Source organism: Chinchilla lanigera, unplaced genomic scaffold (genome assembly GCF_000276665.1).
Source record: "Chinchilla lanigera isolate Chin_1 unplaced genomic scaffold, ChiLan1.0 scaffold00010, whole genome shotgun sequence".
Lineage (NCBI taxonomy): Eukaryota > Metazoa > Chordata > Mammalia > Rodentia > Chinchillidae > Chinchilla > Chinchilla lanigera.
Genome location: NW_004955411.1, coordinates 34,406,988 through 34,420,066, shown reverse-complemented (window position 1 = coordinate 34,420,066; position 13,079 = coordinate 34,406,988). Strand labels below are relative to the sequence as shown.

At 44.2% G+C, this 13,079-nt stretch overlaps 1 protein-coding gene across 7 annotated transcripts in view; it reads right to left on the bottom strand.

The window, feature by feature from the left end:
• Window positions 1-352: 352 nt before the first annotated feature.
• The window catches only part of LOC102016034 (coiled-coil domain-containing protein 162-like), an 86,963-nt gene continuing 74,236 nt past the window's right edge, over window positions 353-13,079 (bottom strand). Inside the window, exons 24-27 of one of the 7 annotated variants that reach the window (XM_013510809.1) lie at window positions 6,767-6,879; window positions 4,224-4,345; window positions 1,795-1,874; window positions 353-467 (exon numbers count right to left, since the gene is read on the bottom strand). In XM_013510809.1, coding sequence (XP_013366263.1) covers window positions 379-467; window positions 1,795-1,874; window positions 4,224-4,345; window positions 6,767-6,879 — 404 coding nt within the window. In that variant the 3' untranslated portion in view covers window positions 353-378. Of the gene's footprint in view, window positions 468-1,794; window positions 1,875-4,223; window positions 4,346-6,756; window positions 6,880-10,883; window positions 11,036-13,079 lie in introns of those variants that run through there. The other 6 variants (XM_013510808.1, XM_013510812.1, XM_013510811.1 and 3 more) reach the window with 6 other exon arrangements.

Sequence of the window (13,079 nt, the reverse complement as noted above, 5' to 3'; positions counted from 1 at the left end):
AATAAAAGCTTGGACGCCAGCTCGTGCTATTGGGAGGTGGTGGAACTTCTAAGAGGTGGGTTTAACTGTGACCTGTGGTCACTGGAGGCTTGTCAGTGAAGGGGACATTGGGACACCAATGTCCCCTCCTCTCCCTCTTTTGGCTGCCGTGAGGTGTGCAGCTGTCTGCCCAAGCACTCTTGCCGTGGTGCATTGCCCTAAGGCGATGAAGCCAACTGAGAGTGGACTTAGACCTTTGAAACGGAGCCGGAATAAACCTATCCTCTAACTTGATTATCTCAGGTATTTTGTTGGAGTAATGTGATGCTGACAAGCAGAAAACTGGTACTGAGAAATGGGGTTGTTGCTATGCCTACCTGAGATGAGATGGCTGAGCCTTCAGTTTGGTGTGCAGGAGGACTTCGGAGACGTTTGGAGAAGCAGGTTAGGGGAAACGTAGACTGCTGTAAGGAGCCAAGTGGGCAGTTCTGGTGAGGCCAAAGACCAGAGTGCCGACAGAAATGACAGCAAAGGTTATTTTCCTGAGGTTTCACATGGAAATAAGTACGGGGACTTGAACTCAAGGGCAGCCTTTTTATACTGTGGCAAAGAAGTGTATGTTTTGCCTGTGCCCTGAGGCTTTGTGGGAGGCTGAGCTTAAGGTGATAGACCAGTTTATCCGGAAGAGAAAATGTCAAGGCAGCACAACATTCAGGCAGTAACATGGGTGTTATTAGCTCCATTTACTGTGAGAACCAGGAGCAGAGGAAGAATTTGGAAAACACAGTTTGGTGAGAGGAGGAGCTCATTTAAAGGTGTTGCCACAGAGGGTACGGTTGCTAAAAAGGCTAAGGCCATTAAAAAGAAGTCATCTACTTTGCACTGGGACATTAGGAATAGAGGGTATCTCAGGAATCTGCAAGACCCTGTCTCTTGTAGGCTCGTAGATATAAAAGTATAAACTTGTTCCAAAAACATACATTTGAGGAGACCCAAGTGAGTGGCAAAAGCGCCTGCCTGGCAAGCGCAAGGTCATGAGCTTGATTCCTGGTACCGGAAGAAAAACAAAAACAAAGAAACAAAAAAAGATTTCTGACATAGATGTATCCTGGCATTGTAACTGATAAAAGTATTTACTTACTGAAGACTAGTTACACTGTTTACCATTTTTCGTTTTTATCAACAGTTTTACAGAGAACGAGTTTGTTCCTGCTACTTTGTTTATGCGTAACTGTTTCTGTAAAGTAACTGTGAGGAGTTGGGAAGCTGTACCCTAAGGTTTTGGCAGTATTTTAACACATTGCCTTCCAGTTTCCACCAGCATGGTCTCAGTGGTTTCATTACCACTACCCCTTATATTCACAAAGTCAAACCTTATAATTTATTGATTCTTACCATTACTTTGTGCTTTTATGAATTGTGTATCTGTATTTTTCTTAGCAATTTATAGGGTTTTTAAAAATACTAAAGTCGGCTCATGCTAAGCCATAGGTAGTAGATTTTGTACTTAACATTGTCTTCAAGTCTTACTCTTTAATTATGGTGCCTGTAATCAAACAGAACTCAACTGGGAGACTGAAGCCATGCAATACGAATAGGAGAAAATTTGCCCTAAGGATGTACAGTACTAGCTCTAACAGTGGACTGGAGTATGGGGCATATTATCTATACAGTTTTAAGAAATAAAAATTACTGCAAAACAGTAAAGAGAATTCTAACAAATACAGGGATAGCTGATAAAACCGAATTCCAGGCCTGATTAGAGATGCTGCAGCCTTGGCTGTCTGCATGGTGGCATTTATGGTAGCTGCAAACCCGTCTGAGAAGGTGCCAGGGAGTCCATCCGCAGGGAGATTTCACAGCAGGGCCGATCTTTGGTGAGGCTCCTTAGAGGCCTGCGGGTAAACCACGCACAGGAAGAGCCGCTCTAGTTCACTGCGCTGTAAGGCTGCGAGTTGCCGCAGCTGAGCACACAGAATCAGAAGAAATGCCTCCGGTGCCCTACACTGCTAGACAGCACAAAGGAGAGAGATTCTAGCTCCATTATCACAGAGCAGGCGATGACAGGAGCTGGAGCGCTGAGAGGCGATGAACTGAGAACGGCCACCGTCCACCTGTCTGGCTCCTCCGTCTCCACACAGACCCTTCACACACTTTGAAATCTCTTAACAGTGAAACAGCTCTGCATTCCTGCACTCCGCCTCACAAGCTACAACCACACTTCCTTGCAAGCCAAGTTCCATAGACTCCCTTTCATTGTTTCCATGTTAATGACACTGTTTCATCAAATACTGCTGACCTAAAGATTAAACTGTAAAATTAGCTTATAAAAGCTTGGATATCAAGTTAAAATGGAGGTGAAAAGGAAATGGCTAGCACTTACAGATAAATACATCCAAGAGGAAAACAGAAGATATTCAAAGCTATTACGATCCTTGTTTTTGTAGACCTATGCCCTTTCCACTCCCTGTTGATATTTCTTTTCCCCTTGTCTAGGGCCCTATTCTAGAGCCCAGTCAGCTGCGCAGGCTGGTGGAGTGAGCCACATATTCGTTGAAAAGGTTTTGAGTCCTCCAGTTGTCCTACCTGTTTTGGTTGCTATGGTTTTTCATTCATCTTTACTCTTAGGTATGAAGCTTTCTTTTGGAAACTGTGTTCCAAATGTAGCACTAGAGGCCATCAGGATTGACCATCCTGGCTACTAGAGAAACACACTCCGCTGCATATTGAGCTAGTGACATAAGAAGCCCAGGTGGTAGTCTCATCTCAGATCTGACAGCAGTGGAACCTTTGTTGTGTCCCTGGTTGAATCATCTCCTGGGAACGTAGACCTCCAAATCCACATATTCACGGGGATATAGCTCAGTGGCGCAAACGCCTGTCTGGCAAGCGTGAGGTAGTGAGTTCGATTCCCAGTACAAAAAAAAAAAAATAGTTTCTCCAAATCTACATATTCAAGGTTGCTGGAATAGAAAGTATCATGTGAGGAACAACTTCCACTACCCGCTTGTGATTCTTGGGCTCAGAGCAGGTGCTGTCCTTTCAGAGTGGTGTCTTCCAACTGTGGTAGTAACTGATTATTCAGTGAACTATTGCATCTTTTAACAAGAGCAGTTGCTGCTTGGTGTTGCGACATGGTAAGTTCATGGGCTGAGCCCACTGCAGCCCTTTCTTTGCATTCCTGCATTCTGATACTGAGTCCCTGCTTAGAATCAATTCCATGGTAAATGTCCTGATGGTAGGAAAGGCATTCTGTGAATACATGGCTTCGATGGAGGTGCTGGCAGAAGCATTACAGGCAAGGAAGGCAATCTATATCCCAATTATGTATCTATGCCAGTGAAGATGAATCTGGTACTCTCTTGATGACAGAAGCCAGTGTAACCCATCTGCCATCAGGGAGATGATCGTAGCCATGTGATTTGTACCACACTGCAGTCTCGGTACTGGCCTCCTCTCTGGACAGAGGAAGCACTTGGAAGTAGTGTGTGTCAGCCGTGGGGAAGGGGAGATCTGTGTTGTCAGCCTGTAAACAACCTTTATCTCTGCCACGGGGGCCACATTCAAGGACCGAATGAGAAAGCCATGGTGTATGTGGGAAACGAAACTGAAACCCTCAACTCAGAGCATATTACTTTATCATCCTGATTAATAAGCACCTCCTCTGCTACAAATGCCCTTTCGCTGGCATTAAAATGAGACCCAAATATCTTCACAACCTGTGCCCATTCTAAGGGTTACTTTCTTATTGTAGAGACAAAATGTCCAACACCCAAAGTTAGAGGAGGAAAGGTTTATTTAGCTCACAGTAGCTCTCTGCTACAAAGTGTCTCCAGCTAGAAATGATCAGTGAATTAAGACAGCAGAGGAGTGAGGCAACAGCAATTATGATAATATGTAAAAAAGGCACCCAATTAAGTGGTTTGCCCTGGGAGTACTTGTAAGACATTTGTTCATATTGTTTTGACTACCCTTATGTTTTTACTGGAGGCTAATAAATGTAGTTGTTTTTATTTTTAAAAAATTAGATAAAACAATTAATGGAGTTTAGAGTCACTTTTATTCACTTGAGTGCTTACAGAAATAAAATTTGGAGCTGGTGTGGTAGTGCATGCCCATAATCCCAGCACTTGGGAGGCAGAGGCAGGAGGATCACCACAATCAAGGCCCACCTGGGCTACACAGTGAGACCCTGTCTCAAAAAAAAAAAAAAAAAGAAAGAAAATTTGGAAAAACAGGATTACCAGTCAAGCTTGAATGGGATTGTGGATGGAGCTGTTTGGACTTGAAAAGCTGTAAGTTGAACATTTTTTGCCACCTTGGGTAGGGAAACTTTGTCAGTCCTCTTTCGGTATTTAATAGGCACCTGTAATATTAAATACATATCAGGTTTTTTAAAAAGCAGATGAATAATTCTTCATATGCCATAACAGAAAGCCACTGCTCTCCATGAGACTGAAATCACTTGTTCAGTCTGAGTTAGGTCTTCCGTGTGCTGTCCACATTTTGCCACTTGGTCAGAATTAATCTATCCATGGAAAGCCATTTCCAGCTAAGGAAGAAAAGATTTCCCTGTTTGGAGCAACTTAAAATTGTCTATATATTTCATCCCTTGTGTTAGCACGTTGCTATATTTAGAAACTGTGTTCTTACATCCCAGCCATGGACAAACTCCTCTTTAGTCGGTTTTTGTCTGACTTGTCTCATGGACTTTGCTTCAGAAATCAGACCTTAGACAATGTGGAGCAGTTCCAACTACTTTTGTGCCTCTCTTGCCCTCAGGCTTTTTGCTTGGGGCTTCTACATTGTAGGTGAGCTAATGGAATCACAATACTTCATCAGAGGGCCTACTCATGTAGTAGGGCAACGGCCAACAAATAATTAGCTTTAGACCATCTCTTCTAGGTCACTTCTCTTTCCTAGGTCTCTCTAATACAGTGGATCTCCACTCATGACTTTGCTACTTACCAGCCCGTTCAACTCTAAGTCATGGCCACTAATACCTCCAAAGTACTCAGAGCCCCTTGGGCGTGGTGGCACACACCTGTAATTCCAGCACTGGGAGGCTGAGGCAGGAAGATCACCATGAGTTAGTTCAAGGCCAGCCTGGGTCACAAAGTGAGTTCAAGACCAGCCTGAACTACACAGTGAAAACCTGTCTCAAAAAGACAAAAAACCAAACCAAAACAAAACACTCAGAGCCCTCAGGAGGAGGAAATGGACAAAATGACTGTGTTCTGAAAGGCCTTGTAGCCCTACACATACAAATGGAACTTTGTTTCCTTCAGAAAAATTATTTGCATAAAAAGTAGACATATACGGTTGGCTCACTGTATATGACACTGCATCTGTGGATTCAACTGTCAATCAAAATATTTTTAGAGGAGGGCATGGGGGCACATGCCTATAACCCCAGCACTTGGGAGGCTGAGGCAGGAGGATTGCTGCGAGTTCGAGACCAGCCTGGGTTACAAAGTGAGCTCAAAGCCAGCCTGAACTGCATAGCGAGACCCTGTTTCAAAAAGACAAAAAAAAATTTAAGATTAAAAATATTTTTAAAATATTGTAACTGCAGTGAACATGTAGACAGTTTCCTGTCATTATTCCCTAAACAATACAGTAAAATAGTATTTGCATAGCATTTGCTAATATGGAGATGGTTTAAATATATACAGCACATGTATGTAGGTTGTATACAAACAGGAGTTTGTTCTATGTAAGGGTCTTGAGTATCCATGGATTATGGTACCCTGGGGCACCCTGGAATTACTCCCTCTGGACACTGAAGGACTGTCCTAGAATTCACATTTTGGAGAAAGATGTCGGTACAGAGACCGGTGAGTCCAGCAAATGGTGGACATTAGTAATGTGGGCTGGATGTGGGTAAGATCTCAAATGGGTATGTTCCCAACCCGTGTCTTCCCTCTCTTAACCGCACATGTGGAAATACTGTCATAAACTTTCGGTCCATTAACTAGACCATCAGTTTCAGAAGTATACCTTCAACCTACTTCTTAGAATGGCATACTTGTCTTTAACATCTTTCCTGTTAATTTTTCTCAAGGGAGGAGGAGAAGAACTCTTAAAGGTGTTGATTAGACATGTAAACTTCCGAAAGGGACTGGAAAGATAATGGAGCAAAGAATAAAATAAGTATTAAGGTAATATAGAGAGGTTAATAGAAGAGAATGTAAATTTTTAAAAATATGACCTAAGAGCTGGAATATTTACAAAAACTTCTTCAAATATATGATACTCTGCATCCTAAGAGCTTTTTTGGAGGATAATTTCTCATGTGGCTTAACATAACTTCTGAAATTCTCAGAAAAAGAATCTGATTGCTAAATTATAATAGATGATTCTTTAAAAAGAAAAAAATTAGCTGGGCATGGTGGCACACGCCTGTAATCCCAGTGCTCAGGAAGCTGAGGCAGAAGGATCATTGTGAGTTCGAGAGCAGCCTGGGCTACAAAGTGAGTTCATGGTCAGCCTGAACTGCATAGCGAGACCCTGTCCCAAAAAAAAAAAAAAAAAAAAAAAAAAATTAGAGATAAATCTCAGCAAAGTGTTGATCCTGACTTCCATAACCACTGATGGACATGTGATAGAGAAGCTACTGCTGGGCTTAATTATACCAACATTAGAGTTTTGTCATCCAGATCCCAAGTATGTGATACCTCCTGATACAACATTTTTTGAACATAAGTTTGAAGTAACCCTAAAACCACAGCGCCAGGTCTAAACTTCTCATATTTTCATACATATAGTCACACTTACTGTCACTTACGGTCTCGGGTCTCTGGTTCCTTCCTGTTATTTTACCGCTCATCACATTGCTCTTTAAAAAGTGCTGGTGGGAGTATCTGGATAACGTGGAAGGGGAACTGAGGGAAACGGGGCCTATAAAGTTAAAAAATGTTGTCAGTTAGATCTCTGTGGCAAGGTGAAAGTGTAGATTTAATTTATGAAATTTTAGAGCTTAAAGTGGGCCCCTAATCCAGCTTCATCCATCAATCCTGAGTGAAGATGTAAGAACTTGGGCGGAGCAGGCATGGGGGCACAGGCCTGTGATCCCAGTACTTTGGGGGGCTGACGCAGTTTGAAGCCAGCCTGGGCCATTAGTAACTTGGAAGGACCCTGTCTTTACTTTCTTATTTTATTTATTTATTTTTTGTTTTTGTTTTTTGAGGCAGGGTCTTACTATGTAGCTCAGGCTGGCCTTGAACTCAATATGTAGCCTAAGCTGGCCTGGAACTCACATCAATCCTCCTGCCTCAGCCTCTAGAGTGCTGGGATTACAGGCATGCACCACCATACCCATTAAGACCCTGACTTTCTTTCTTTCTTTTTTTCTTTCTTTCTTTCCTTCTCTCTTTCTTTCTTAATTTTTTTGAGACAGGGTCTCACTATGCTGTTCAGGCTAGACTTGAGCTCATTTTGTAGCCCAGGCTGGTCTTGAACTTGCAACGATCCTCCTGCCTCTCAGCCTCCCAAGTGCTGGGATTACAGGCATGCGCCACCATGCCCAGATAAGAGCCTGATATTAAATAATTAATATAAAAGGGCTGAGGATGTAGCTCTATGCAAAGACTTGGATTCAGGGGCTGGGGATTTAGCTCAGCGGCAAAGTGCCTGCCTGGCAAGCGCAAGGTCGTGAGTTCGGTTCCCGGTACCGGAGAAAAACCAAAAAAAAAAAAAAAAAAAAAAAAAAAAGAGCTGGATTCAATCCCCAATACCTCCAAAACAAAAACAAAAAAGTCTTGGATTGAGTGTTTTGCTGAGAATCAGGCAAGTAAAAGAGATGGTGGGAGAACTGGACTCCAGGAGATAAAAGTGGAGAGCCTGAGGCTTCCAATTAATAGCATGTGGTAATTAGTGGACTGGTAGAGTGAGGAATCACTCAAATTTCTGGCTCACGATACTGGATATTTGGCCAGGCTATTTGCTGAGACTGAGTCTGCCCACGCCTACAGCGTCAGCCTGGAGAAGCAGAGAAAGGCAGGCTCCACTTCACCTGTTGAACTCGTGAGCCGGAGACGCCAGAGTGGAGACATCCAGTAGGCATCAGCTACACGGGTCTAGAGCCCAGAGGAGCGTCCCCAGCTGCAGGCGTAGACTTGGCAAACGGTAAAGCCACAGGAACACGGGCAGTTAACGTCCAGGAACAATGTGCAGAGAAGAGGCCAGAGCAGCTCTGATGTTTACGGAAGTCAGACACAAGAGGAACTGGAAAGAAGACTTCCAAACAGCAGCCAGGGAGAGAGGAGGAAAATCACAGGTGCAGAGCGGTGAAACTGAAGAGCAGATTGCAAAAGAGAAGGGCGTGGCCATCTGTTTCCGGCGCTGTGCCGGCAGGAGGGGAGGACTCCGCGGTGGCCTGTATCTAGAGACATGCAAGTCTTGGAAACCCTGGAATGAGCAGCTGCAGCGAAGCGATAGGAATAAAAGTGGAGTGCTGGGGGCACGACAGAGACCTATATTTGGCTCCCAACTACCATTCTTCCCTTTCTTAATTTTTTTTTTCAAATTTTAAAGAGTAAAAGAAGGATAACATAATAATGGGGGGGGGGGCTTACCAAATTACAGACAAAGTGGTAGGAAATTATCAATGGTTATTGTTTTCTATATTGTTATCTACAAGAAAGTTTCTCAGGAAACAAATAGACAAATAATAGTGAGTTACAGACAAAAGAGGTAGGAGATTATCAAGAGTTGTGCTATACTTTGGAATCTTCAAAGTGGCTTCTAAAGGAAATAAACAGAGCTATACATGAGCGACCTATTGAATAATCATTAACTATTCTCAATGGTTGTTGTATGAAACACATAATAATAAACATACATTCAGAAATAGAATAGGAACAATACAAACATTACAGAGTTATGGACAGATTAGTAGGAAAATATCAATGGCTGCTGCAACACATGGTGGTGTCTTCAAAGTGGTTTCTCAGGAAGACAGAGGTGCGCAAGAAGGATCTAACAAGTAGTTACAGCCTAAGGGTTGTCAAAAATAGCACGTTACCTCCTCACCAGTGACTCCTTTCACTGAGGTATGATGGCTGGAAGGAAGGCCAGGATTGAAAAGAAGGACCGAGAGACTTGCACCTGCATCTAGCAACAGGCTGTTTTCTTGTCTCTCCATAGTCATGATTACCCAGGGCTCCTCCATGGAGATAATGGTCTGGCCAGAGGGAGAAGGCAGAGTATGCCCCGGGCCCCCTCATTCCTGTTGGACTAACTGGTAGGATGGGTCTGAGCTCTGGGGCCTCCGCTTCAGAGGGCAGACCGCTCTCCAGTGGTCACCTTTGCAGTCAGGGGCCTTTCTTCTTTAATAATAGAACCTTAAACTTTTTGTTGGACACATAGTATCCTGGAATAAAAGCTCCATGTCCTTGTCTCCTTTGTGTAGTTTTTAGGCGAAGTGTTGGCCAACAAGATATATCCAGAAGTGCCACCTGTGACTTCCGGGAAGGAAGCAGTGGCCTCTTTTTGTCTCCCTTCTTCCTGTTGTCTAGAAAGCTTAAGCAGCCATCTTGGCTCATGAGGCGGAAGCCACAAATTGAGAATGGCAAACTCTGAGAGAAACTGGGGTGCTTGCTGGGGGCAGAGCCACTGTAACAGCCAGCTCGACAGCCCACTGCTAAGCTTTGCTAACAAGAAGTGACAAAAAAAAAAAAAAAACAAGAAGTGACATTCTTATAATGTTTCAGCCACTGTTATTTATTACTTTTTGTTGTGAATATAGCAAATCTTTTAAGAAGTTTTATTGTTGTTGTTATTGTTTGTAGTGCTGGGGATTGAACCTGGGGCTTTGTGTACTCTTGAAAAGCTCTCTACCACTGAGCTACATACCCAGCACTCTTCTCCAAAGTTTGTGAAGAAAAAGAGGAAGGCCAGGAAAAGGACAAGACATATGTGGTGAAGGGAGGCTTTTAGCTTTCAGTGGATTTTGACTCTGGCACAGATATGACTGACATGTAATTGTTGGTTGCAAGATTACAAGGGTGCATGGATGGGAAATGCAAGTGTGTAGAAAGGAAGCAGATAAAGTTTCAAGATTCCTGAGAAAGCCAGGTATGGTGGTGCACACCTGTAATCCCAGCACTCAGGAGGCTGAGGCAGGAGGATCATTGTGAGTTCGAGGCCAGCCTGGGCTACAAAGTGAGCTCAAAGTCAGCCTGAACTGTACAGTGAGACTCTGTCTCAAAAAAAAAAAAAAAAATCCCTGAGAATCTAGGAGCAAATAAGATCTTGTGATGGAGACCACTACACAGCAGACATGAGCAGGACTTAAATTAATCAATTGGCTTTTCATGTTCACTTGTGGATCTGTCCAAGGCCTTGGCTCCTTATCTGGAAATGGCAGACTCATAGTAAGTGAACCTCTGTGAGTCACTAATCCCTACTAGAACCAATAGTGGTGGACGAAGCCAGAAAGCCTCAAAGGATAAAACAAGATCACAGCCAAGGACACCTGGATCAGATCTCAACTAGATAAAGACTGTAGCCTCAGGCATCCCCTTCTTGAGTGGATTAACTTAATACCTTACTTGGAGAAGTCCTTGAGTGGTTCCACCCTTCTTGAGTACCCCCCTCCCTTCTGATAACCAAGTGAATACAGGCCACCCAGAGAAGGTCTTGGTCTTAGCCCTGAGAGAATCTTGAGTTCTGCAAGAGGGGTTTGATCCTCCTGGAGCCCTGAAATCATACCATTTGCCTCTTTCTATTTAGCCTTTGTTGTACACTCATTCAGGAGATTGCAGACCTGATCAGCCCGAAGTAACTAAGGGATACTATTAACCCCATAATGTTGTCCACAGTGACTGGCCCAAGAAGGAAAAGCACAACAATACTGGCCTGTTTTGTTTTGTGGCTATGATGAATCACTTGAGGCAAGGTAATTCTATAGAGAATGTAAGTTTATTTCATTCACTGTTCTGGAGAGTGACCATCCAAGATCCTATGGTGGGGATGCAGGCTGGAGTCCAGCAGTTCCAGACCCCACCCAGGAGAGCCTCACTGCCGGGGTACTTGAGGAAGGAAGAGATCACATCTGGAAACATGAAGCCAGAGAGAAGCTCCCTAGTGACCTATGGACCTCCGACTCGGCCCCATCCCTTACAGGTCCTGCTGCCTCTCAGCAGCCTCCCACTGGAGATCAAGCCCCTGACACATGGAACTTGGGGAAAACATCCATACCACATCCAAACCAGAGCAGGCACCTTCTCTTCTTCATAGGAAAGAAGGAGAAACAGCTGAGGATCCACAGAGGTGGGCTGGGATAAGAAACGGAGGGAGTGCCTATCTGACAGGTTTTAGTTCCCCTGAAGCTGGAGATGAAGGGTTGGGGAGGGTGAGGTCTAAAGAGATGAGGAGGATTTGAAGTCGTTGCTGCAGAGAGGACAGAGTGAGCTGACCCCACCTCGATGCCGGTGGAGAAATGGTGAGCTGGCCCAAGACAATCAGGCATCTTACTCCCTGGCTTCAGGGATCTATTCAAAACTGGCGCATGACTCAAGGTGGCCTAGTCGGAGTCCATGCCCTACTCCTGCCTTGCTGGCCTTGAATACAGAGGTGGGAGCCATCTTACTGCCTAAGGGACCCCACTTCCTTTCTGCTCCCAGCCTCCTCAGAGCCCAGGGACAGAGATAAAACAGTCCTCATGAAATAGCTCCAAGTTTGCTCAGGCTGCCTTGACCCAGTGCACCTCTGAACACTTTATAGCTTTGTCAGTCAGCTGACCTAATGCTGTCTTTAAGCATTTCAAATGTAACTGCTCTAGGGCCGGGGATATAGCTCAGTGGCACAGCACCTGCCTGGCAAGGGCAAGGTCCTGAGTTTGATTCCTAGTTAAAAAAAAAAAAAAGAAAAGAAAAAATAAGAGTAACTGCTCTAGGACAAATTGTAGTTTCTCAGGAATTGCAAGATCCAGTGAGTCAACATTAACTTGAGGTAAAAAGAGCATGATCTTGACAGTGCCTATGTTTTGACAGGGAACACAGGGAAGTTGCTGTTGCTGCTATAGGAAGGAGAGATCTAGAACCCTTCAAGATTCCAGCTAGCGGGCCAGGGATATAGCTCAGCAGCATAAGCACTTGCCTGGCAAGCCTGAGATCATGAGTTTGATTCCTGGTACAAAAATAAAAAAGATCATGTGAAGATTCCGGCTAGCACCAAGTATGGTGGTGCATGCTTGTAATCTTAGCACTTGGGAGGCTGAGGTGGGAGGATCTCCTGTGAGTTCAAGGCCAGCCTTGGCTACATAGTGAGCTCAAGACCAGACTGAACTGCATAGTGAGGTCCTGTCTCAGAAAAGAAAAGGAAAAAAAAAAAAAAGAAAAGAAGAGAAGAGAAAAGGAACAATCCAGCTGGCCAATAGCTGAGGAGGAAAAAATGGAACAGGGCTGACTTTTACCCTTCAGCACTGCTAGTACAGTTGATGACTGTCCCCTTGGCATGTTAGGTGCCAAAAAGACAGCTATGACCTAGTTCCTTGACATGTGATTCTACAAAGTCCTCTTCTCACTGCAGAAGGGAACAACAGGGCTGTGGCCTGGGAAGAGCCTCCCTGTGATTTAGGCCCCATCCATAGCTTGGGAAGGAGGGTTTCCCACCCACCTGTACCTCACTCCAGTTCTCCATACCTAAGCATCAGAATATACATTATTTCATTAATCCTCAGGACAAGCCCTTTAGGTTGGTATTCCCATTTTACAGAAAGGCTAATGAACCCTTCTGAGGTCATACAGCCAGCAGTGACAGGATTCTGGCTTGTCTTCCTCCAAAGCTCAACTGTTAGGCTATGCTACATAATGGGAAGGGACTTGGCTGATCCTAACAAAAGGAAAATCTTAATGTTTGGTGATATTTCTGAGAGTCAGAGCTAGAGGAGAACCATTTATTTAGTCTTCGTCTTACAGAAGAGGAAGCAAGTTTACTGTCATCCAGAGGACTGTTTCAGCTGCCATTTTTGTGTGCTGCCCTTAAGCCCCCATACCCAAGCGTCACAATGCACTTTGTGAATAACATCAGAGAAATGTGGTCATCAGGGTCCCAAGCCATTACGATGCTTCAAAGCCCTGTGAAGTACTCCGTGT